At 56.6% G+C, this 23,501-nt stretch overlaps 1 protein-coding gene across 10 annotated transcripts in view; it reads right to left on the bottom strand.

Moving 5' to 3' along the window:
• Window positions 1-23,501, bottom strand: part of PITPNM2 (phosphatidylinositol transfer protein membrane associated 2) — a 122,541-nt gene that overhangs the window by 21,811 nt on the left and 77,229 nt on the right. For all 10 annotated transcript variants that reach the window (XM_079150445.1, XM_079150454.1, XM_079150453.1 and 7 more), the window contains 2 exons: window positions 13,507-13,679; window positions 295-509 (listed from right to left, as the gene is read on the bottom strand). In XM_079150445.1, the coding sequence (XP_079006571.1) occupies window positions 295-509; window positions 13,507-13,584 (293 nt within the window). In that variant the 5' untranslated portion in view covers window positions 13,585-13,679. The remainder of the gene's footprint in view (window positions 1-294; window positions 510-13,506; window positions 13,680-23,501) is intronic.

Genomic DNA, 23,501 nt, shown 5'->3' on the forward strand with positions numbered 1-23,501 from the left:
CCGCCTCAGCTCCTCTCTTCCCGGCAGGGGGACTGTCCCTGGCTTGCCCTCCCAGGCCTTCTCAGAAGCCCTGGCTTGAAGGCCGTCTTCTGTGGCCTCTACCCTGAGGAGTCTGGGAGGCATTGGGTATATTCCTCCCTCGTCTGTGGAGACGGCCTGGGGGCCTTCAGGGCACGTCTCGGACACAGCCTCGTGTCCTTGTGAGTGCAGGGGCTGAGCCCGCCTGGAGCCCCACCCCCGGATCTGGCACTTCTTCCCACCAGATGGGAGGCCGGGGAGCGGCGGGAGGCGCACCTGGTTCGGGTGTAGGGGTAGGCGTTCCAGGACTCCTCCACCACCCGCAGGGCCGCCTTGGGCAGGATGGAGCGGAACCAGCCAGGGATGTGCATGCCCACGTGGTACACCTTGTGCGTGTACTGCCCTGAGCCCCCGGGGCCGTCTGTGTAGGGCCGGTTCTCTAGGATCTCCACGCCGCTGCCTTCGCCGTACGTCTCATTCCGGCTTTTCTTCTGTGGGGACAGAAGCGCCATGATGTGCGTGGTTCGTCAAAGCATTCCGCACAGAAGGGGCCAGGAGACCAAGCCCAGGTGTGGAAGGGGAAGACAGGCCTTGGCCACAGGCTGGCTCCACCTGGGCCTGGCAGGATCCCGCCACGTCTAGACCCAGGCCCGTGTGACCCAGGTCCCTCGCTCAGACTCCCGCGCCAGGCCCAGCTCGGCACACGGGAATGGTCTGTTCTGATTCCGGCCTGTCCCAGGACTGAAAGCGTTCCAAGACAGCACCAGGACGAGGAGGCCTGCTTTCTGGCTTTCACTCAGTGATGGACTAGAGGTTCTGGGAGAAAGCCATCAGGCAAGAATGAAAAATGAAAAGAGGCGTCCAGCCTGGAAAGACAGAGGTAAAACTATTCCCTGTTGGCTGAGGACATTAACTTTATACAGAAAACCCTGAAGATTTTCCTCTAAATTCATCAGCCCTAATAAATGACTTCAGCAAAGTTGAAGGATACAAGACCAACACGCAGAAACCAAGACTGCAAGAAAGAGATTAAGACATCACTTGCATTTACCATACCATCTGAAAGAATAAATACTTAGGAATAAGTTTAACCAAGCATCTCCATAAAAATACTTGTGCACTAAAAACTGCAAAACATTGCTGAAAGAAGTTAAGGACCTAAATAATTGGAAAAACATCCTGTGTTCATGGATTAGAAGATTTAATATTGTTAAAATAGCAGCGATCCATCAAGAAACACACAGACCCAGTGCAATGCCTATGGAAATTCCAGTGGCCTTTTTTTAATAGAAAAAGAAAAACTGATGCTAAAATTCATATGGTATTGTGAGGGACCCCAGATAGCTAAAATGATCTTGAGAACTAAGCTGGAAGATTTACACTTCCTACATCAAAACTTATGACAGAAAATAAAAAGGAGAAATGGCACTATCAATATCAGGCTAAAAAATTCACTACAAAGTTACAGAAATCAAAACTATATGGTACTATCACAGGATCAATGGAACAGTATTCAGAGCCTAGAAATAAACCATGTATCTAACGGTCAGTTAATTTTCTTTTTATTATTTATTTATTCATTTATTTATTGTTGATAACAGGGATTGAACCCAGGGATTGAACTACCACTAAGTTACATCCCCAGTCCTTTCAGACTTTATTTTGTGATACGGTCTTGCTAAGTTCTTCAGGCTGGTCTTGAACTTGGGATCCTCCTGTCTCAGACTCCCAAGTCACTGGGATTATAGACGTGTGCTACCATGCATGGCTGGTCAATTAATTTTAAAAAAATATCTTTTTTAGTTGTAGACAGACACAAGATTTTTTTTAAAAAATTATTTACTTTTATGTGGTGCTGAGGATCAAACCCAGTGTCTCACATGAGCTGGGCAAATGCTCTACCACTGAGCCTCAATCCCAGTTCTGGTTAATTAACTTTTGACAAGGGTATCAAGACCATCCAATGGGGAAAGACTGGTCTTTAACAAATGGTGCTGGGACAACTGGGTATCTACATGTGAGAGAGGGACATTGAACCCTATTTCACACCATTCACAAAAATAAACTCAAAATGGACCAAAGACTTAAATGTAAGAACTAAAACCATAAAACTGTTAGAAGGAAATAGGTCACCTTCATGACCTTGGACTTGGTAATGGTTTCTTAAATATATCAAAAGCATTATCGACACAAGAAAAAAATAGACAAATTGGCTTTATCAAAATTTAAAACTAATGTTTATCAACAAGAGTGAAGACAATCTACTGAACGGGAGAAAACATTTGCCTATCACGTCTGATAAGGACTTGTATCCAGAAGACACAAAGAACTCAACAACAAAACAAACAACTCAATTCAAATTGGCCAAAGGACTTAACAGCCTTTCCTCCAAAGAAGACAGAAATGACTAAGAAGTGCATCTCCAGGCCCAGAGATCAACACCAGGCCCAGAGGGAAGTCTAGCCTGCTTTTCAGACTATGGGTCACTGCCCATCAGTGGGTCTGAAAGTCATCCCCGTGGCTGTCAACCACTGTTAAAGAGAAGCAGCGGCAGAACTGGGAAATGTACGTGAGAAGATGCTCAACGTCATTAGTCATCAGGAAAATGCAAATCAAACCATGAAGACGGTTATGATTAGAAACAAAAAACGCAGTGGACACTCAGTGCCGGAGAGGGCGTGGAGAAACCCGGACCCCGCGGGCTGCCTGGGAGGGGTGGGGTTAACGAAACGGTGGGAGCGCCAAAAACAGGGGAGAACAGTTTGGAGGTTTCTAAAAAAAGAGGTCGGGTCACCAGGCCACCAGCAGGCTCACTTCCAGGTGTGTGCACTACAGACTCAAGAGGAGGGCCTGAACAGAGACCGGTGCCCGCTGAGTCGCCTTCCTTCTGTGATTCTGACAACCTCAGGTCAACCACAGCCCAATTTTCATGGAAAATTCCAGAAAGAGACCATTCCTAAGTGTAACAACTTCTACTGTTACAATTGTTCTACTTTGTTATTCGTTGCCACTCTCTTACTGTCTCTTAACTTTTTCCCTATAAATTATTTCACTTTGAATAGATGGTCTTCGTTTTTCCTTTTACATTTTGAGGCCGGGTCTTGCTGAGTTGCTCAGCTAGTCTTGAACCCATGCTCCTGCTTTGGCCTCCCAAGAAGCTGGGATTATGAGTGTGCCCACCATGCCCGCTCTCTGATTTGTAAATCGAACTTTATCACAGGTACGTGTGGGGAAAAACGAAGGTTTGGACGAGTTTGGTTCTATCCGTGGCTTTGGGCATCCGCAGAGGGTCTTGGGATGTACCCCCTGCAGATAAAGGGGCCACTGTGCTTGGATACCAGGCCTTCAGGTGACCCATCCTTCCAGACTGTCTATGAGCTACAGGTGGAAGGGAAGCTCACCAGCCCACACCCGGGCTACCACTGATCCGCGCTTCTGCGGGGACGTCTGGGAGACGTGCTGAGTGGAAGCAGCCAGTCACGAAGCACCGCCCGCTGTGACCCCACTTCTGCGAAATGTCGAAAACAGCAGATCCAGAGACACAGAAAGGGGCAGCGGGGCTTGGGGCCGGGGCGGGGGAGAAATGAAGTGGGACTGCTCGTGGGTCCAGGTTTCCTCTGAGGTGATGGAAAAACTCTGCCGCGCTTGTCTTGGGGGCGCTGGGGACCAACCTAGGGCCTCTCACGTGCTCAGTGTGTGTTCTTTCTACTGAGCTACACTCCCAGCCATCAAAATCCTCTTGAATCACCGTGGTCATGGCTGCTCGCACACTCTGGGAACGTACTAGAAGGGAAGATTAATGGCAGGTGAATTACAGTTTGGGAGCTGTTTTCTCGCAACTCCAAGGCCAAGGAGGCACTGGGTTTGCTGGGGGCCGAGAACGCTCTGCTGTGCACCTGGGTGTTCACTGGCGGGGAGCGCCATGGCGGGTGCTGTCAGCTCACGCACCTTCTGCATGTGTACATCTTTAACAAAAAGTGAAGAGAATTAGGAACAAAACCAAGGGAGGAAGCGGCCACAGCTTGCTCAGAGTACCCCACCTGCAGAGTGCCAGGTCAGCGGGGACCCTGCCCCACAGCCGGCCCAAGGAGAACCCCACCTTTCCACTGGAAGCTGACTGGTCAGCTGGCAGGGTCTCTGAGGGGAGTGACAGTCGCTGTCTCCCAGAGCTGCCAGGCGCCAGCTTCATTCCAGCCTGGGCTGGGCGGGAATCCTCCTGGCTCCAAAGCCCAGATGCTTCTGAGCTGTTTCCCTGAAGGAGGGAGCGAGGAACCAGCTGCCGGATGCTCTGCCTGGCCTCGTTTTCTGGGCTTGGATCAGCTACTCATATGGCAGCTGGGTTCTGAGGATACGGGGCAGAGGAGAAGGACTGGTCCAGAGGATATGGCTGGGGAGGAAGGCTACTCCCATGGCCACGACGCCAAGTCCCCTGTCCCCCCTGCAGGACATCAGTCAGGCACTCATGGAGCTTGCTGGGGCCAAGACATGGGGACGGCGGCCACGAAGGGCAGCTCCCACTGCATTGGGAGCCAGTGCAGGCGGGGGCGAGGCGGCCCCTGGTGGGGCAGGAGCCTGAGTGAACCTTCCGAACCCGCCTCAGCCTACAGCTCGCCTGGTGACCCGCTGTTCTCTGCACTTCAGAGCTGCCCTCCCCGTTCCATAGTGAGGGCAGGAGGCTAAGTGCTGGGGTACCCACCCAGGTGACAGGCCAGGAGTGGCTGGGCAGTGTGGAGACAGGACAGGCAGAGCATCCACTCTCTGGGACCTCTAGGGCACCAGGCCCCTCCCCTCCCTGGAGGGCCAGGCCCTGGGAGCTGGTTGGGCAGGAACAGGGGGCCAGGCTGGCAGGAGGGGTGCTGGGGGCCCGTGCGTTCGACTCAGGGACCCCCTATGCTGAGTCGCTCCTCTCAAGGCCCCAGCCCAGCAGCTCCTTCCAGATGGAGCGGGCAGGCGTCTCTCATCTGTCACTCCTGCTGCCCTGGCTAGGGGTGACTCGGTCTACCTCCTGCCTCCCAGTCCTGACATCTAATTAACTCTACAGCTGGAGGGTGGGGGGGTCAGCTCACAGTACAGCTGGAAGGGAGGGGGCTCGTGGGAGGGAGGGAGCTCGTGGGAGGATGGGGCCACCTAGGAGTGTCCCCTGCCACCAAAGAGCCCAATTCCTATGGAGATGTGCCACCCAAACTTGGCACAAGACTTGGGAGACTGAGGACTGCAATCACATGCTGGGTGAGGTCACCCAAGCTACCGCTCAGGGTGTCAGTGTGTGTGTGTGTGTGTGTGTGTGTGTGGCACATGTGGAAAGTTGGTGCATCTAGGAACCAAGGGCCCATGGATTCAGGGCTTTTCTGGGCAGGGCAGAAGGGGAGTGTGCTTGGAGCTCTCTAGAGAAAGATTCCAAAGGCAAAGACCCTGACCACAAGCACATCCTTGAGATAACCCGCGTGTGATGTACGAGGAAACTGAGGGCCAGGGGTGGAAATGATGTGTGAGGCCACCCAGCCAGGTGCCAGACCAGCTGAGGGGGCAGGAGGGAAATTCTGGAGTACTCCCCCCCCCCAGCAACACAGAAGTCCACAAACTCCCCAAAAGACCAGACTTCCTCACTGGCTGCTGCTCCCGATTCATTAAAAATGTTCATGATTCATTAAAAACATAAGAGCTAAAACTATAAAACTATTAGAAGAAACCACAGGCATAAATCTTGATGACCTTGGATTAAGCAATGGTTTTGGAACAATAATACCCAAAGCATAAGCAACTACAAAGAAAAAAAAAAAAAAAACAGATAAACTGGACTTCATCAAAATGAATAACCTCTGTGCTTCCAAGGACATTAAAAAGAAAGTGAAAAGAGAACCTTACATAAGGGGAGGACATTTTTATCAGTGATAATAGTTGATATGAGGAACTCGTATTCAAAATATTACAGAATCCTTACAATTCAACGAGACAAACAACCCAAGTCAAAAATGGTCAAAGGACTTGGGAACAGTCTCTCTAAAGAAGACATAGATGAAGACCTGGAACGTGCTCAGTATCACTAGTCTTAGGGAAATGCAAGTCAAAACCACAGCAAGGCAGTGCTTCAGACCCGCGGGGGCGGGGACAGCAGTCAGCAGCTGGGGCCCAGCCTGGGAGTTGCTAGGGAATGTATGATGGCACCTCTGCTGTGGAACAGAGCGGGAGGTCCTCGGAAAGTCCAACTTAGATTATCGCACGGCCCAGAAATTCTACTCCTAGGCATACACCCCCCAAAGGGGAAAACGTGTCCACACAAAAACTTGCAGACGGCTATTTATCTGCGGTAGCCAAAAGGCAGAAATGACCTGCGTGTCCACCAACAGATGAGCGGATTGACAAATGTGCGCTCCGAGGGCGAGCGCCCCGCTGCAAGGAGGGACGAGCCGTGAAGTGGATGGACCCCGGAGACACCAAGGGACAGAGCGCGGACAGGGAAGGTCACACGCTGCGCCATCCGTGATGAAGCGTCTGGAACAGTGGACCCAGAGCCTGGAGGCAGGCGCCAGGGGCTGGGCGCGGCGGTGACGGCAGTGACTCCTTTCTGTGACAAAGACATTCTGAGATGGATTGTGGTGATGGTCGCATGCCTCTGTGACCGTGCTGACCCCGGAACTGTACACTTCAACCAGGTGGATCACGTGGCTGACAACAGAGCTGTGCCTTACGTCTCACTAAGACGGCTATAAACCAAAAGCCAACAGAGGAAACCCAGTCCTGACTCCTGGGCTGGCGAAGATTTAAGAAAGGTCAAAGGTGGGGAGCGACAAGGGGCTTGGTGACTCTGTCTGACAGAAATGACATCTGGGTCACCTCTAAGTATCGGTGCCACAGATGTCTTTCCCTGGGTCTGAAAAGTCAGTTTTCTGCCTATGCGGAAAACCTCAGGCTTGATGTGTGAGTGACTTTGAGCCTTGTGTCCATTTCCAGGGTGACAGGACGCATCACCAGGGCTATCTTTGGTCAGTTTCCTGAGCAGCGGGCCTGGGTCCCTGCACACACACCCACGGCACAGGTGTGTGAGCAGGCACTCCCCGCGCGTGCCTCGCCCCTGGGCCGGACCCTGTGCAGGGCACAGAGGTGTGCTCCATCCTCATGGCCCAGGCTCCTGAGTCTGCATCAGAGAAAAGAAGACCCTGGCGAGGCCACGGAGAGAGCCAGGTGCCAGCCTTCCACATGGCAAAGAGCTCCCGGACCAGACTCTAGTGACGCGCCTGCGGCCTGGCCGCTCTCGGCTCCCGCCCGGAGCGGCTCCTGGCTGCGGCGGTGCCCGTGCTTCCGCGGGCCTTCTCCTTCAGCTGCCCCTCCATCCCTCGAGCAAGGGGCAGTGCTACTGTGACCCCAACTTGCAAATGAGGAGGAGACAAAGACCGGCGATGACCCGTCCCCAGTTCTGAGTGGCAGGGCTGCCCTTGACCCTGCTTCATTCCAGGGCCTGCTTAGCCCTCAAGTAAAGCACCCGGCACGAGGCAGGGCTTTGGAATGAGTGGACTCTAGTCTCAACTCTGCGACCAACTCACGCAGCCCGGACAAGTCACTTCTCTACGGTCTCAGTTTCTAAACCCAATTTGCGTGGGGCTACCCATATACCCACACCCTGCTTCAGACAGCCGGAATGTCCTCCTCAGCCCCGAATTCATGTGCACCCAGAACCTCAGAATGCGACTTATTGGGAGGTAGGATCTTCGCAGGTGTAACTGGAGCGATGCTGTCAGAAGCCAGAAAACACCTGCAGCCAGGGAAGCTGGAAGACAAGGCAGCATCCTCCCCAAGAGCCCGTGGAAGGACGGGCCTGCGGGCACCTGGATGCCCGGCTCTGGGCTCCTGAACCACAGGAGAATAAATTCCTGTGGTCGCAAGCCACCCAGCGTGGGCTTCTTTGTTACGACAAAACTGTGAAGCCAATGCACTCTGGGGTGCTGGAGGGCTCCGAGAGGAGGCGTGGCCGGGGCGGTCAGGACACCTGCAGGAGTCTCCGGCGGGTGCCCCGCCTGCCAAGGTGCTGCACAGGGGGCAGGGACAGGGAGGGCTCTTCCACTTGGCCTCAGCGGGTGCTGGGATGCTGTGCCAATGTCCCCACTCAGGCAGGCTGAGACCCGAGTCCACCCCTGGTGCTCCTGCAAGAGTTGGCAAGCCGCCACAACCTCCCTCCGGAGTCTCCATGCAGGACCCTTCCCCAACTCCAGCTTTTGGGGACTCCCAGAGTCCCTGGCATTCTTTAGCCTGAAGACACCAGTCCATCCCTGCCTGTCTTCCCGTGTCTCTGGCCTCGCCTTTGCCTCTTCCGGTTTTGTGGTGCTGGGGTGGAACCCTGGGCCTCGTGCACGCAGACAAGCACTCTGCCACTGAGCCACAGCCCCGGCCCGCTTTAAACTGTTACTTTGAGACGGGTCTTGCTAAATTGCCCTGGCTGGCCTTGAGCATGTGATCCTCCTGCCTTAGCCTCCCAAATTGCTGAGATTACAGGCACATGCCACCACACCACCCAGCTTGTCCTTTCCTCTTCTTACAGGGACAAGAGCCATCCTAAGTCCAGGCTGATCTCGTCTCAAGATTCCTAACAGATTACATATGCAAAGACCCCAGTTCACAGTACAATCGTGCTCTTGAGTTGCAGCTGGTTGTGAATTTGGGGGGAACACTAGTCAATCAGCTGGGTGAGCACCCACAATGGCTCCTGTAACTGGACTTCAGCTGCCACTGGATAAATAGGAGCAGCACCTGCTGATCCCCACCTGACTGACAGGTGAGCCCCTTGTCTCTCAGAGAAGTCTCCATGCCTCTTGCCCAGCCACAAAAGCCTTCAGTTGCCAGACTTCTCCCCAGCATGTGGTGACTGTGGGCTGACCATACCACCTGGCCTGGCTGATTGCAAGGTGACCTTGAGTTCCATGTGTGAGTATGAGCACTTCAGTCCTGGGATGCAGCGGGCAGGGCCGTGTGAGGGGGAGAGGGCATCTCTGATCGGCCCCCCTGAAGCTGTCACTTCAGAGAAGAAGGGGTGGGGTGGGCTAGGAGAACTTGTAATGTGGAAAAGGCAGTTAGCCCTGTCTGCAGAGACTGGCTTCATGGGCCAGCTGTGTACCCTGGAACAAGCTTCTTGACATCTCTGTGCCCCTACCCAGAGGGGCACTGCCATCAATCCTGCAGGTCATCAGGATTAAATCAGGGGGATGCTTCAGACTGAGAGCACTGGGCTGCCACCATCCTCAGATGACAGTATGGATGGCCATGGGAACTCATGGGGTTGGAACACGGGCTCCCCCAGTCGGTCATGGCAGGCCCCCGAATCTGCATGACCCTGCACAGCACTGTGACGACTGCGCATAGTAGATGCTTGGTAAAGACTGGTCAAATGAGTCAACGACTCCTAGTCCCAACTGTCTCCAGGAACTCTGGAGCTGGTATATCCCAGGAGGACCCCTGGGTCCCCGCCAGCCTGGCGCACTGCGGTTATCACGCCACGTAGGAGCACGCGCTTCTCCAGTCACTCTGCACTCTGCCCACTCAGGAAGCTACCTGTCCCTGCCAACCATCCTTGGGCCATGCCGCCAGGCTCCCAAGAGGGAAGGACGAAGACCAAGAACCAGGCAGGCATGGCCCGCAGAGCTGTCCAGGGTCCTGGCCCAGCCGCTCTGCTTGCTCCCCCAGTGAAACCCTGGCTGAGCCTTGGTGGACACCTGCCAGCCGTCAGTGACTTCACAGCCCTAACACTGTGTGTGCTGGGCGCTGCCCAGGCACAGGCTAGCTGTGGCCATGGGGGGCCCGTCCATCTTTTCCACGGCCTTCCCGCAGGCAACTGGTTCAGAGGAAGGCTCTTCACAGATGCTGCCCAGCTGCGGGCAGCACAGTGGGAATGCACTGAGCTTCCTTGGTACTCTCAGTGAACAGGCAGCCACCTCTTAAGGCCCAGCACAGAACATGTGGGCTCCTGGCATGCTGGCCTGGAGCCCCTGTGCAGACCTGTCCCCACCTCACGGCCCCCTGCTCAGCTGGCTGCATCCATATTGTCTCAGGGGACATGTGGTGCCCCTTCACCCACCTCTGCGATCAGCCCCACACAGGCAGGGCGCAGAGGAGCCTGTGAACTCAGCTACGTTCCAACAGCACTAACGGTACGACCGAGCCAGTGCACCGCCGCCTGTCAAGGTGCAGACGCTGACACGTTCAGACCTATGAGCCCTTCCCCAGGGACCCCAGGTCCAGAGGCAGGGCAGGAGGGGGCCAGGGCAGGAGGAGAGGGAGTGGGGCCAAGTGGAAGGCAGGCTGCAGGCTAGGAAGAGCGAGCACCACAGGCCCTGGAGTGGCCGAGAGCGATCCTCAGCCCTGGGGATGTGCGGGGCCTCAGGAGACGGGCTCGGGCTGCCAGTGGGCATCTTGAGGGCAGGAAGGGCGCAGGCATGTGCTTGTGTTCTAGTCCCGGTATCTGGATGGTCCCAACTGGCCTCTGCTGCCCTGCCCGTCCACCCTATGGGACAAGGGGCAGGGAGAAGGTGCTGGGGTCTGGAAGCGCTGCCTCCTTCCGTTCTGGGTGTGGGGGCGCTTCGTCCTCTGCCCCAGCCCCTCTGCTCCACGCACCATGGCACCCCACCTCTGAGGCTGGCAGCAGCTTCCCCTGCAGCCCACAGAGTCCCAGAGCTTTCCAGAGCCACAGAGGCCGCCCAGAGCTGGAGGAGCTGCATTCTAGCCCTGGCTCTGGGGAGCTCAATTGTGCTACCAGGAAGGGCTTCCAGAACCTTCCTGGCTGGTGCTCTGTGGGAGGCAAGCCATGTGAAAGATAAAGAAAGCAAAGCTTTGAGAGACTCAGCCACTCGCTCACCAGGACTGGACCTCAACTCAGGCTCAGCTGGGCCCTAAAAGCCTACCCTTTCCCCAAGAGCCAGCAAGTCTTAGCTGTGTGGTTGCCTGGAAACAGACCACACCTCAGGGTCCCTGACTATGGACACATAAACCACGGCTCCTTTGCCCACCACACTGAGGCTTGACCCTCTTGCCTTCTGCCAATGTGGGCCAGGAGGAAGGGTGGGGAGACCCCAAGGCACTGGAGCAAAGCCCTGGGTCTCTCATAGGGGTCCTGGTCTCGAGGAAGGGGCTGCACTGGCCCTGAGGGCAGCCAGAGAGGTGTGAGGCACCCCTCAGTTCTCCGGCTGGTAAGAAGGGGAATGCACGTGTGTCCACACAGGGGCACGTGCTCACACGGCATGAAACACCTTTCCCAGTGACATATGACTGGTCTGCCTACGCAGGGAGGAAAGACGTACGCACACATCTTGCTAACCGGAAGGAGCACAGGGAAAGACCGGAAGCTCGGAGCAGCAGGGGGCCCAGCGAGCACCAGGAGGCCACACTGGTGGGTTTGGCTGGGAGGGATGCCGCTTCCGGGCGGCCTGGATGCTGACACTCATGGTCTGCAGGGTGGGAGGCATCCCCACCTACCATGGTGCCGATTAGCAGTTCAGCATTCAAGAGACCCTGACCATAATTCACCATGGCCAAACTAGAAGTCAGCCTAGGTGTCCATCAACGGGTGAACGGAAAAAGAGAAAGTGGTAGGTGCACACGATGGAGCTCAGTCCGCCATAAAGAAGAGTGAAATTACGTCCTTCGCAGGAAGACGGGCGGAACCCCTATGTTAAGTGAAAGAAGTCAAACCCAGAAGGTCAAGGGTCTTATGCTTTCTCTCGAACGTGGAAGCTGCAGAGGAAAAAGGGAAAGCAAGGGGGGCGCGGATCTGACGGACGTGAAAGGCAGGTGGGTAGAGGAAGGGACCAGGGTGGGGGTGGGGCAGTGCTGGGAGGGCCGTGGGCCGGGTTCCACTGCTGCGCTGTGAGCATGCGTGAACGTGGGGCAACAGTCCCACCAACATGTGCAGCTAGAACGCACCAAAAAAAACGTGAGAGAAAACACCAACAACCACGCCGTGCAGGGGCCGGGGCTGCAAGGAGGGAGGGCGGTCTGCCCGTCGAGCTGCTTAACAAGGACCTTCACAGGAGACAGAAGGACACACACTGTGGGCCCAGAGTCCCAGGTGATTCTGTGCTGGAGGCACATCCTCTGGGACCCCCATCGTCCACCCCAGAAGGCCAGGAGCAGCGGAGGGGTGGCCTGCGGTGGTCGGGGCTCACTGCTGGGCAGGAATTGAGAAGCTGCGGGACGCATGGCGGCTCCAGCAGATGGGCCTGGTCCTAGAAGGGCTGAGCTATTTCCAGAGCACTCCGAGCTGGGCCTGATTTAAACTTCTTCCTCTCCCCACTCTCCAAAATAATGAAGGGGTAAGCGGCTCAAGAGGGAATTGAGTGGCACTTCTGAAGCAGCTCAGAGCAAACACCCTCAGGGAGCCGGGCCACCTCCTGCTCTCCTCCCAGCAGGCCCGGCCCAACCCCCACGGCTTCATCAAAGTCCTCCCGGTGGGAGCTGGGTCTCCAGACTCTGCTGGGGGCTCATGGTACCACCCCAACCCAGGCTGAAGGTGCGAGCCCACCAGGCAAACCCAGGGACGGGAGGTCCAGGCCCTGCCAGAGTCAGGCCAAGGGGGTTCCTGATCAGTGGGAGGCCCTAAGGCCCTCAGCTTGGAGGGAAGCTGCCAGGCCCGGCAGAAGCCACCCTGGGACCAAGCAGGAGAGCTGGGAGACCCTGCAGAGCGAAGACCCCAGCCAGGATCCCAGGGAATGGAGACACTGGGCAGATCTGGTGTCAGGCCAAGTTAGCAGAGATCCTGGGCCCCAGATCCTGAGTTCCAGGCTGGGCAGGCACTGAGGAGGGAGAAGCAATGTCTCCTGGGAATGGGTGAGAGTCGCTCTCTCCTCATGAACCTCACGCTCATGTGAGACTGTAAACCAGGCACATGTCCCACACCAACCATAGTAATGTAAGGGTCAGAGAGCTGGGAGACAGGCTGTGTGCTCCTGGGTAAGTCACTGAACCTCTCTGGCTTCAAAACTACCTGTCTTAAATGGGGTGCTACGGACTGAATGTTGTGTCCCCCTAAAAATCCCCATATTGAAGTCCTAGCCCCCAGTACAATGGTCTGTGGAGAAGGGGCCTTTCAAAGAGGCAGTTAGGGTGAATGAGACCATGAGCTTCGAGCCCTCAGTGGGATTAGCACAGGTACGAGAAGAGGAAGAGATACCAGAATGTTCTTTCTCTCTCCCTCTCCCACCCCTCTTCCTCTGCCATGCCTGGGCACAGGGAGAGGGTACATGTGTGCAAACTGGGAACAGAATTCTCCCCGGACATGGGCCTGCCAGACCTCCAGCTGGCCCACCAGCGCCTGATGCTTAAGCCCCAGGCTGTGAACTTGGTGGCCGCAGCCTGAGCTAAGGCCTAGGCTCCATGTGAGTGCTGCAGAGTCAGTGCTGGCAGGACACTCTGATGCCCCAGTGCCTGCTGTGTGCCCGTGTGCCCGGCGCCATGCCTGGAAGCCAGGAGCCCAGCACGAGGCACGCGGCAGCCTGTGCCCAGACCCACCTGTATCATGTAGAGCTGGGCGATGCGGTACTCCTCCACGGTCATGGGCAGAGGGATCCGGTATTCCTTTATGATCATCTTGGAGTCCAAGCCTTCCCGACGACGGGGAACTGCGAGTTCGGACTTCTAGACGAGGCTCCTTAATGTACCATGACAGAATTCACCAGGGTCCCCTGAGAGAGAGAGCACGGGACAGTCACTGTCCGCAAAGGCTGGTGGATACCCCGCCCAGAGGAAGGCCTTGGTCTAGACCCGCGGCCAGGATTCCGGCCTCACCCGGCCTGGCCAGCAGGGTGATTCGTGAATTCCTCGCCTCCTCAGCCTCCCCCTGCCTGTTTGCTCAGCAATCTTGCAGGGTCGCGGGAGGACGGGGGCTGTGTGTCTGCTGCAGTCAGCAAACAGTCCCAGGGAGGGAAGGCCCGCAGCCACCCCCGAGGGCGGGGCAGAGGGCGCTGGCTCCCTTTCCCTCAGGTCCTGATGAGCCGCAGCACGGGTCCCCAGCCTCCTGGCCGGCCTTGTGATGAGGCGACAGCCCATCACAGGAAAGAAGCAGGACAAATAAAAGGATGGGAAACAGATGAGGAACAAAAGGTCCGCAGGCCCAGCCCCTCCCGTGCGGGCGGCTGGTCCGTCACCAGGTGTGAAGGCGGGGATCTGAAGTTTGGTTTCAGTTCAATCCAAGCCATCAAATTAGGGAACCGTCCTTGGTGTCACACGCCCGGGCTGTGGCTTTACTGAGAACGTCACTTAGTCACTGCCAGAGGTCCCAGGCCATTAATGGGGCTGGGTGGAGGGTTCCGAGATGGGGAGAGTCTCGGAAAGACCTCGAGAGGATGGCGGCTGGGCCAGGGAGCCCACTGAGTGATGCCAGCGGCCAGTCGGGCAGCTTCCCCAGGGCGCCATCTGCACGGGGCACGCAGCACCAGCCGGGCGGTAAGGCACGAAGGGATCTGGGCGCTACGGAGGAGCACATTTACCAGAATGCTCGGAAGGTCAGCAGAGAGGACTGGAGGGAGGTCTTGAGATGGCACCCGGGAGACACGGGGTGGGGGCGCCGTGTCCGTGGGCCAGGACGGCCCCTGCTAGCCCCAGACAGCCAAGGGCAGGACCATCACCCAAGACCCACGGGGCCCCCGACTCAAGTTCTCACGTCCAGTTGCTTTTAATGAAGTCCAAATAAAAGCCCATCTGAACTGATCTACTTTACACGCCCAGGAGCCCACGCCAGCTCCCGCCGGCCGCACAGAGCCATGGAACCCTGGAACCATGGAAGACGCTGGTGGCGTCCCGCCTTGAAGCCTCTGCCCAGCCCCCGCTGGACACGCCTGGACGCCACCTGGACACGCAGGCACCCTCTGGAGCCCCTCCCTGGGAGCCTCCACTCCTGCCCTGGGGCAGAGGGACTTTCTTGCCCAGGCCGCCTGCCACCGGCTGCTCAGGGGCACTCCCTGCTCCCGCTGCTCAGGGCCCCGTCTATTCCCTGGGCGGCCACAGGTCTCGGCCTCACCACCCAGGGCAGGGCTGTGCTCAGGTGAAAGAGGCCTTGCTGCCTTTCCACAGGGTCTGGCTGACAGGGACAAGGGGCAGGTTTGGGGCCCGAACAGGGGAAGTCGAGGCTGAGGGCTTCCCCTGTGGATCGTTTCCTCACTCAGCTCTGAGACCGCCTGCCTGGGACCGTATGCTCTGCTCAAGTGTGGCTGGACACTGAGGCCACAGGAGAGAGACGGGATGGCCTACAGCCTCTGGGCTGCACCTCGTCCCATGAAACAAGAGCCCTCCTCGGCCGAAGCAGCGAGAAACCTAAGTCTGACACCTGGATGAACTTCCAACTAGCCAAGAGGATGGCTCAGACCCCTGATCAGGGAGAGTCCCTTGTGCACACAAAGGAGAGGGCGCCCAAGGCTTGGGAGAAGCTGGATGGAAGGGAGCGGGCCAGGAGAAGGATACTGGGGCTCGGGGGCTGTTTCCTTGGGGCTGGTTCTCCACTGAAGCCTAGGGTCGCCTGACCTGGGAGAGCAGAGCCAGGTGGCTGCCCAGACCCTGTGGAGTGATCCCGATGCCTGGGGTCATCCCGAGCGACCCCGACTCGGCCCCATTCTGTCACCTGAATAACAGAAGTCAGACACTCTCTAGGTGTCCTTCAGAAACCCCAAGCGGCTCGGCCCTCTGCACTCTTGGGGTCTCTGTGGTGGATGACCTTGTGCACGCTCTGACCACCGCGGCCCCGGCTCTGGGTCAGGGTGGGGCAGGACCTGGGTGGGCCACATGCCCTCCTTACAGGCCTCCGTTCCCTCAAGCGAAAGCCAGGATGAAGTCCCAGAGCCTGGGCCAGCATCCGGGCGCAGGTCCGGCCTTGGACTTCAGAGGCTCCGTGAGCGCGGTCTGGCACAGGGGCACAGGAACACTCTCCAAGACAAGCTGCTGTGAGCGGGAGGCACACAGGCCGTGTCCACGTCTCCACGTGCAGGCGCAGCACGGAGGCCTACGGCACCTCCTGTCACCCAGTGGACCTGGGCTGGCAGCAAAGCTGAGGGCTGACCTGGGGTGGGGGCCCTGGACGACCGTCTGAGGACCACCAGGCAGCGGGAATGTGTGGGCTGCAGTTCCATCTGAGGCTGGGCTAGAGATAAGGGACCGCGCTGCTGGTAAGAGGAAGCTCCAGTGATGTGGGTCACACCTGCCCCAGGGCTTTTGCTCATGCTTTCTTCAGCTGGAGCACCACGAGGCCCTAAAGAGCCACGGAGGTGAGCAGGTGGGTAGCTGGTGCTCAGCCCTAAGTGTCGAGCCACTCACTCCCCTTCTGTCCTGGAGGACGCCTCCCCAATGGTAACGCAGAATGTGGCAGGAGGACACAGTGTGGAGCAACCTCAGGGTTCAGCCATGAAACCTGACCATGACTCTACTAGCTGTGTGGCCTCCTAGGACAGGTCACCGGGCCTGGCTCGCTCCTCATGCAAAGTGGGGCTGAGACCACCCAGCTTCCTGAGTTACCACATCAGAACAAGGCAAGGGCAGGGGACGGGCTCCCCAGGTGCTGGGAGACTCGGGAAAGGCTTTGTGAAGGTGGATTGGGCTTCACGAGGTTTTTGGGGTTCCGCTCGGTAGAGCTGGAAGCAGGTGTAAGGAGGACATGCTCCAGCTGAAGAAAGCATGAGCGAAGGCCCTGGGGCAGGCGTGACCCACGTCACTGGAGCTTCCTCTTACCAGTACATCCTTCGCACAGCCACATCAAATCCCAGGGAGATGGAGGCCAGCAGGCCCACCCTCAGGCCCGTGAAGGTCAGTGCCAAGACTCTCACAGACTTGTAGGGGTGCCCCCTCCCCTGGGAGAGAAAAAACACACCAGACAAGTGATGATAGTGGGCGTCAGGCTGCACGCTTCCCACGAAAACCAACGTCATCCTGCAAAGAAAGCCCTGGAAGGCCAGAGCTCACCCATACCAGCAGGGCTGCTCCTCGGGAAGGCTGCGAGCTCAGGGCCTCTGAGGACACCTCTGGAAGAGGGGCGGACCCTGGGGAGTGGACTCGGTGCTTCCTGGGTGCTGCCTCCCCGGGAGTCCGTTCTGGCGCTCACCCTGAGGGCACCGACGGCCTGACTGATCAAGCACTGGTCTTCCCTTACCCAGAGCGTGGGCTGCGTTCCCCGAGCTGTGCTGTGGGACTGTCCCTGGCATCCTGCTAGAATGGGCGGGGGCGGGCCTGGGTTCCACTGTCCTCCCCTGCAAACACGGAGAGACTCCTCAAGGTAGAGAGCAGGCACATGGCCGACCGAGCAAGGATACCACCACAACCCGAGCCCCAGACCGTGAGGGACACTGGCCAGGTCCAGTGAGCCCCCGCTGGGAGCAGGGAACACGCTGGGAGCTATATCACGCACCACCCTGGACCCCAAAGTCACGGCCCTCTGCTTGGAACGACAAGGCGGCGGGCTGGGGGTGCGCCCTGGGAGGGGCGAGGAACCGCCCTGTTTTTGTTTGCCTGCTTTTTACTGAAATATCACACACATACAAAAATGTGCATATATCCTAAGTTGTAAGGAGGAATTTTCAACAATCAAATTCACCCATATGAGCAGCACCCACATCAAGGGGTAGAAAACCGGGGCTGGGTCTAAAGCTCAGTGGCAGAGCAGTCGGCGAGCACGTGCCAGGCCCTGGGTTCCACGCCCAGCACTGCAGAGACACAAAATGAAACCAAACAGCCCCAGCAGCACCCTGTGTCCCTCTGCCCACGGCTGGGGACGTGGCCCAGGCCCTGCCCCACCCTGACCCAGAGCTGGGGCCGGGTGGTTGGATCTGGGTGTGCGTGCACAAGGACGGGTCATCCACCCCAGGCAGCCCTGCCATTCTTCTGGCTGTGTGCCTTTTACTAGGTTGAAGCCTGTGAACTGCCAACTCTCTCCCGTCTTTGACCTATGGGACCAGCAATTTCCCTTGGAATCCACTATGTGGCTTCTTTTGTGATCGACGTTATGATCCATCCAAGTCACTGATCCTCGGGAAGGATCCCAGGGGCGCTCTACCACTAAGTCACATCCCCAGCCCTTTGTATTTTTGGAGACAAGGCCTTACTAGTTTGCTGAGGTTGGCCTTGAACTTGTGATCCTCCTGCCTCAGGCTTCTGAGCCGCTGGGCTGACAGGGGTGCTCTCCTCTGCCTGGCCAACCACTCTACCCTGATGGGCATTTGGGTGATTTCTGGTTTGGGACTGACGTGACAGAGCTGCTGTGGATGACTGAGTTCATGCAGAGATGTGAGGTCACTCTATGGAACTGCAGGGCAGCGGGTATGGTGGAGAAATCATCCCGCACAGTGTTTCCACAGAGGAACCCAGAGTTTCAGCTAAGGGAGACACCAGGAGAGAAGTGGGGCTCCAGAGGGAGAAGAGTCGATGCTGGGTCAGTCACAACAGTTGGTCAACAACCGAAAGAGCTTTGCTGCAAGCACAATGACCTTGTGAGCCCTGAACCCGGATGGAGATGGTGTTCCAGGGCCAAGGGCAAAAATAATGGCTCTGGGAAGAGTCTTCCAGACAGTGAGCCCCAAGTGCAGCTGCAGACTATTCCAGGGCACTCACCACTCTCCACATCCCGAAAGGTAGCTAAAAAATAATTTTCAGAAAGGAGCCCACAGGGTCCTGTGCACCGAGGGAGGGAAGACAAAGGGCATACCCCACCAGAGGGACCAGCCAGAGAAACACAAAATGACTTTGGAGAAGTTCCCCATATGGTCAATGAAATTGTAGGCATGATCTTTCAACACTGGTGGGAACGGGGAAATGGAAGAAAAGAGATACAGATGTTTACTACGTAGGCTGCCAAAGCAAAGTGTAGGAGACGCAGAAATTTAAAAAGAAATTACTTGACAACAGAAAGAGATGAAAGCTGAGATGTGAGATTGCCGAGCTCAAGGGAGAGATGTGAAAAAATAAACACATCAGAGATGTTTTTAAAAAGCTATATTAAACCACGAATAAACAGAAGAAGATGACGTGAACAGAGACGTGGTATGCGGTTTGTGGAAGTCACACAAAATTCGATGGAGAAGGGTAAGACAAGAGAGCAGACACAGAAGCAAAAGGAAATCCAACATAAACCCCAACTGGTGTGCTTCTGCAACAAGAACACCTCGGGGGGAAGAGGGGTTCAAACACACGCTAGGAAAACTCCTCCAAATTGAAAGTAATAGCAGGGCTGGGGCTCAGTGGCAGAGCGCTGGTCTCACCCGTGTGAGGCACTGGGCTCAATCCTCAGCACCGCATATAAATAAATATATAAAATACAGGTTCATCCACAACTAAAAAAAAAATACACACACACACATATTTAAGAAAAGTAATAGCAACACAATCTGAAAAAGTTACCAACCTTAAAGGATAAAAGAACCTTATAAGTGGGAGGTGAAGGAGGTGGGCTGGGGAGAATCAACACGATTTCGGGAACCAATGGAGTAATATATATGGGATTCTAAGAGGAAAAAAATAGGAATCAGGATTTTTTGTTTTTGAGACAGCATCTCTATAATGTTGCCCAGGCTGACCTTGGACTCTTGATCCTCTTGGACTCTTGATCCCAGAAGGGTAGCTGGGATTACAGGCAACCACCCTAAGCCAGGCTGAAACCAGATATTTTTTTGGTGGGGACTAGGAATTTAACCACTGAACTACATGAGTTACAACCCCAGTATTTTTAATTTTTTTATTTTGAGATAGGTCTCACTGAATTGTTTAGGGCCTCAGTAAGTTGCTGAAGCTGGCTTGAACTCTGCAATCCTCCTGTCTCAGCATCCCAGGTCACTGGGATTACAGGTGTGTGCCACCACACCTGGTTGGAACCAGAATTTTTATACCCAGATTAATTGTTAAGCATACATTTAACATTCTGAAACACATTCAGCAGCTTAGACATCCATGAAGTATTCTTCAAAAAAAATTACCTGATGCTGATATCCAACCAATCAAAAGATAAGTCACAATGAGAGAAATCCTGAGCTGGGGTTGTAGCTCAGTGGTAGAGTGCTTGCCTGGCATGTGTGAGGCACTGGGTTCAATCCTCAGCACCACATATATAAATAAAATAAGGATACTGGGTCCATCTACAACTAAAAACAACAACAACAAAAAATTAAATTGAAAAAAAAGAGAAATCCTGATGAGTACTGAATAATATTTTTACAATCTTGGCAATTTTGGTTATTGAAAACAGTATAAAAACTTCAATAGCCAGGCATGGTGGTGCACTCCTGTAATCCCAGGAGCTTGGGAGGCTGAGGCAGGAGGATCATGAGTTCAAAGCCAGCCTCAGCAACTTAGTGAGATGTCCCTGACCCCCATCTCAAAATTTAAAAAATAAAAATAAAAAGGGCTGAGAGGGAGTTGAGTGGTTAAGTGCTCCTGGGTTCAATCCCTGGTACCAAAACAAAACAAAAATCAACGATGTAATAAGCAAAAATTAGAAGTGGGATAATAGAGGTGGAAATAGAATTTCTTCAACTTCCATAGCCCAGAAGTTGGTTCAGTATGTGTATAAATTCAAGTATAATTAAATTTCAAACATTCGAGGTAATGGGTATGCTAAAAAGCCAATTTGTAATTACTGTTACTATGTTTATTTTTGCTGGAGATGGAACCCAGGGCCTTGCACACGCTGAGCGCATGCTCACCACTGAGCTGCACCCCAGCCTTGGTTCTAATTTTCAACACGCATCCTAACACTTAAAAGTGCCCCACCCTGCGCAGGCCGGCCTGTGCGCAGCCTTAGTGGACATTTCACCGGGTGCTCGCGAGGGTGCCACTGGGTCAGGGGACCGGGCAACGGTCCGCCGGCCTTCTCCCTACCACGCCATGTGGGTAAAGGGCAGCAGCAGGGTTTGAACTGCGTGTGTCCCTGGCCAGAGGAGGGCCACCAGAGACAGGAGTGCAGATGTCCACTCGGCCTTCTGCTCCTCCTCGCTGTGACCCACTGCGGGCGAATGGCTTAATTTCTTTGATCTTTCCTTTTATTTTTTACAAAATAGGGGGAAGAATCCACCTGTGCTGTTGGGCTATCTTGGGGACAGTCCCAGCCAGTGCTCGCCTGGTGGTCGCAGACAGCTCAGCCACCCACAGCGCCCAGCAGGGTCTGGAGGGCAGGTCACTGAGGTACGGGCCATGGCCGTCCTGGCTGGGCCACTGGCCCCAAGTGCAGACACTAAACCCCCTGGCCACAGGGAGGAAGGTCTGACACCTGGGATGGAGGTGGCGTGGGACCTCACGGTGCTGGCCGCTGGGGCAGGACAGGGCCTCCTGGCTTTCCTCCTGCGTGAGCCCGAGGCCAGGCAGCAGGGCCACACCTCCCCCACGTGGAAAAGCTGTGTGACCGCGTGTTGCTGCCCCGACCCCGGCCAGGGCATGAACCCTCGCCCGGACAACCCCTCGGCTCCCACCGGGCAGCCTGGGCGTAAGGCCAACGCCCCCTCTTGTCTGCAGGAGCCGTGGGGAGATGGAGCCTCTTCCCTGTCTTCCACAGGACAGCTTTGGGCCTGGCGCAGGGAAAGGAAAAGAGGAAAACAGGTCTCCAGAGGAAGGCCGGCCAGGGGCCTGCATGGACCCCACCTGCATGATCCCCAAGGCTCCTCTCCAGGGAGGACCTGGAATCTCTCTGTGCATGTGGGCCCCAGCCTTTAGGGAAGCCCTGGGTTCCAGACCCCTGCATTCAGGACCCAACAAAGGGGCCCCAGCCCCACATTCTGGGATGAAACAATAGGACAAGACCATGTTAGAGCAGGGGCCACTTGGGGGCCTCCCTCCCTGGGGGGCCACAGGAGCAGGAGAGACCAGCCCTGGACAGGGTGCTCTGGGCACGGGTGGAGGGCCAGAGAGGAGGTGTAAGTGGACGTCACCCTAAGAACCAAAGACGTGGCCTCCACAGAAACACCTGGCTGGGCTCGCAGAGCTGGGAGCCCCAGGCTCTTCCCACGCAGGGTCAGGGCCAAGGCCAGCAGGGTGCTGCTGGGCTGCCAGAGATGAGGACCTACAGTGGGGTTGGCTCCAGCCCCTGGGGAGCAAGCAGGGAGGTCGACGGCTCCTTGAGACTCCCTGACTGGGAGGCTGGAGAATGGAGTTTACAAGACTTAATCTGTTTTTCCGTGATTAGCCCGGCTTTGACGTCACAGATGGAATTGAGGGTGAGGCAGTGCAGACGCGGAGGGCGGAATCTGTCCAGACGCAGGCCAGCTGCATTCCCTATTAAATCTGGAGGCTGCTCAGAGCCAGGCCAGCGGGGCCTGCACGGCGGTGGAGGGGATGCTGGTGGGGGAGAGAGGGAGCCGGGTCAGGGCTGGGAGAAGGCCCCAGGATCTGGGTGCTCCGGGCTCTGGAGCCTCGGCCTCCTGCCCTAGGAGCAGCCAAGAGGCTGACCAGCAAAGGCTGCCGCCTGCCCCCGCCTCCCCACCATCTGAATCTAGGGATAAGGCGGACAAGAGGACCATGGTGGGGTGTAGGGGGAAAACAGCCCCAAGGCCTGGGCTGGGGGCTGCAGCTGCTCTGGATGTGGGTATGAGGTCAGCACCTACCAGGAAGCAGAGGGCCTGTCCCCACCACGTCCCCACCCCGGAACCACTCCTCCGCATCTGCCCGACACTGGCTCCCAGGTTCCCTTGAAGGAAGTGCCGAGGCTGAGGAACAAGCTGGGGATCCGCTCCACCAGCCTTCGCCTTATAAATGAGACAGGTTCTCGGAGGAGGAGGGCGGGACCCTGACTGCAGGCTCTCTGGCCAGGAGCTGCCTGGCCTCCTGCAGGGGACGAGGATGAAGGAGGCCTTGAGCAGGACCCAGCCCGGCCCCTGCCCTTGCTGAGCAGCGGAGGAGCCTGAGAGCCGGCCGCCCTGGGCACAGCCGTGGTTGCCCAGCATCCCACGAGGGCCACAGAGCTCACTGCATGCCTGGAGCGCCAAGCTGGGGCGACTGCCAAGCCGCTGCGGGACGGCCACCTGGGGGCACTGCGGGGGGCCGGCTCTGCAGGGCATTTCATCAGTGACACCTCAGCCCCGAGGACGGCTCCCAGAAGCATCGGCTGCAGAGGAGAAAAGAGCCTGGGAGAAGGTGGCGTCCTGCTGGAGGACAGACGCCCCTCAGGGAGCCCCATTCTCGTGACTCCTGCTCTCTGGCCCTGGCTGCACCTCTACTGGGTGGACAGAGCAGAGAAGATCTGCATGTGAGGACACAGCGCTGAACCCAGGGCCTGGGGGGCTGGCCGCTGAGCCACCCCGTACCGCGCAGTCTCTGGGCGCAGTGCCCCCAGTGGAACACGGAGGACAGCTGAGAGCTGGGTGCTCTGCACGAGATATGACACGGACCTGGGTCCCTGGGGTTCCACCCTCACTCCCGTCTGTCCCTCCCCGTGGGCCACCACTGCAGCAATGGCATGGGGACCATCCTCCTGGCTCAGGCGTCTGGCTTCTGGGAGCCCAGCAGCCTGAGAAACAACACCCCCAAGAGGAGAGAGCCCCCAGCTCGCA

Source organism: Sciurus vulgaris, assembly GCF_902686455.1.
Source record: "Sciurus vulgaris genome assembly, chromosome: 8".
NCBI classification, from domain to species: Eukaryota; Metazoa; Chordata; class Mammalia; order Rodentia; family Sciuridae; genus Sciurus; species Sciurus vulgaris.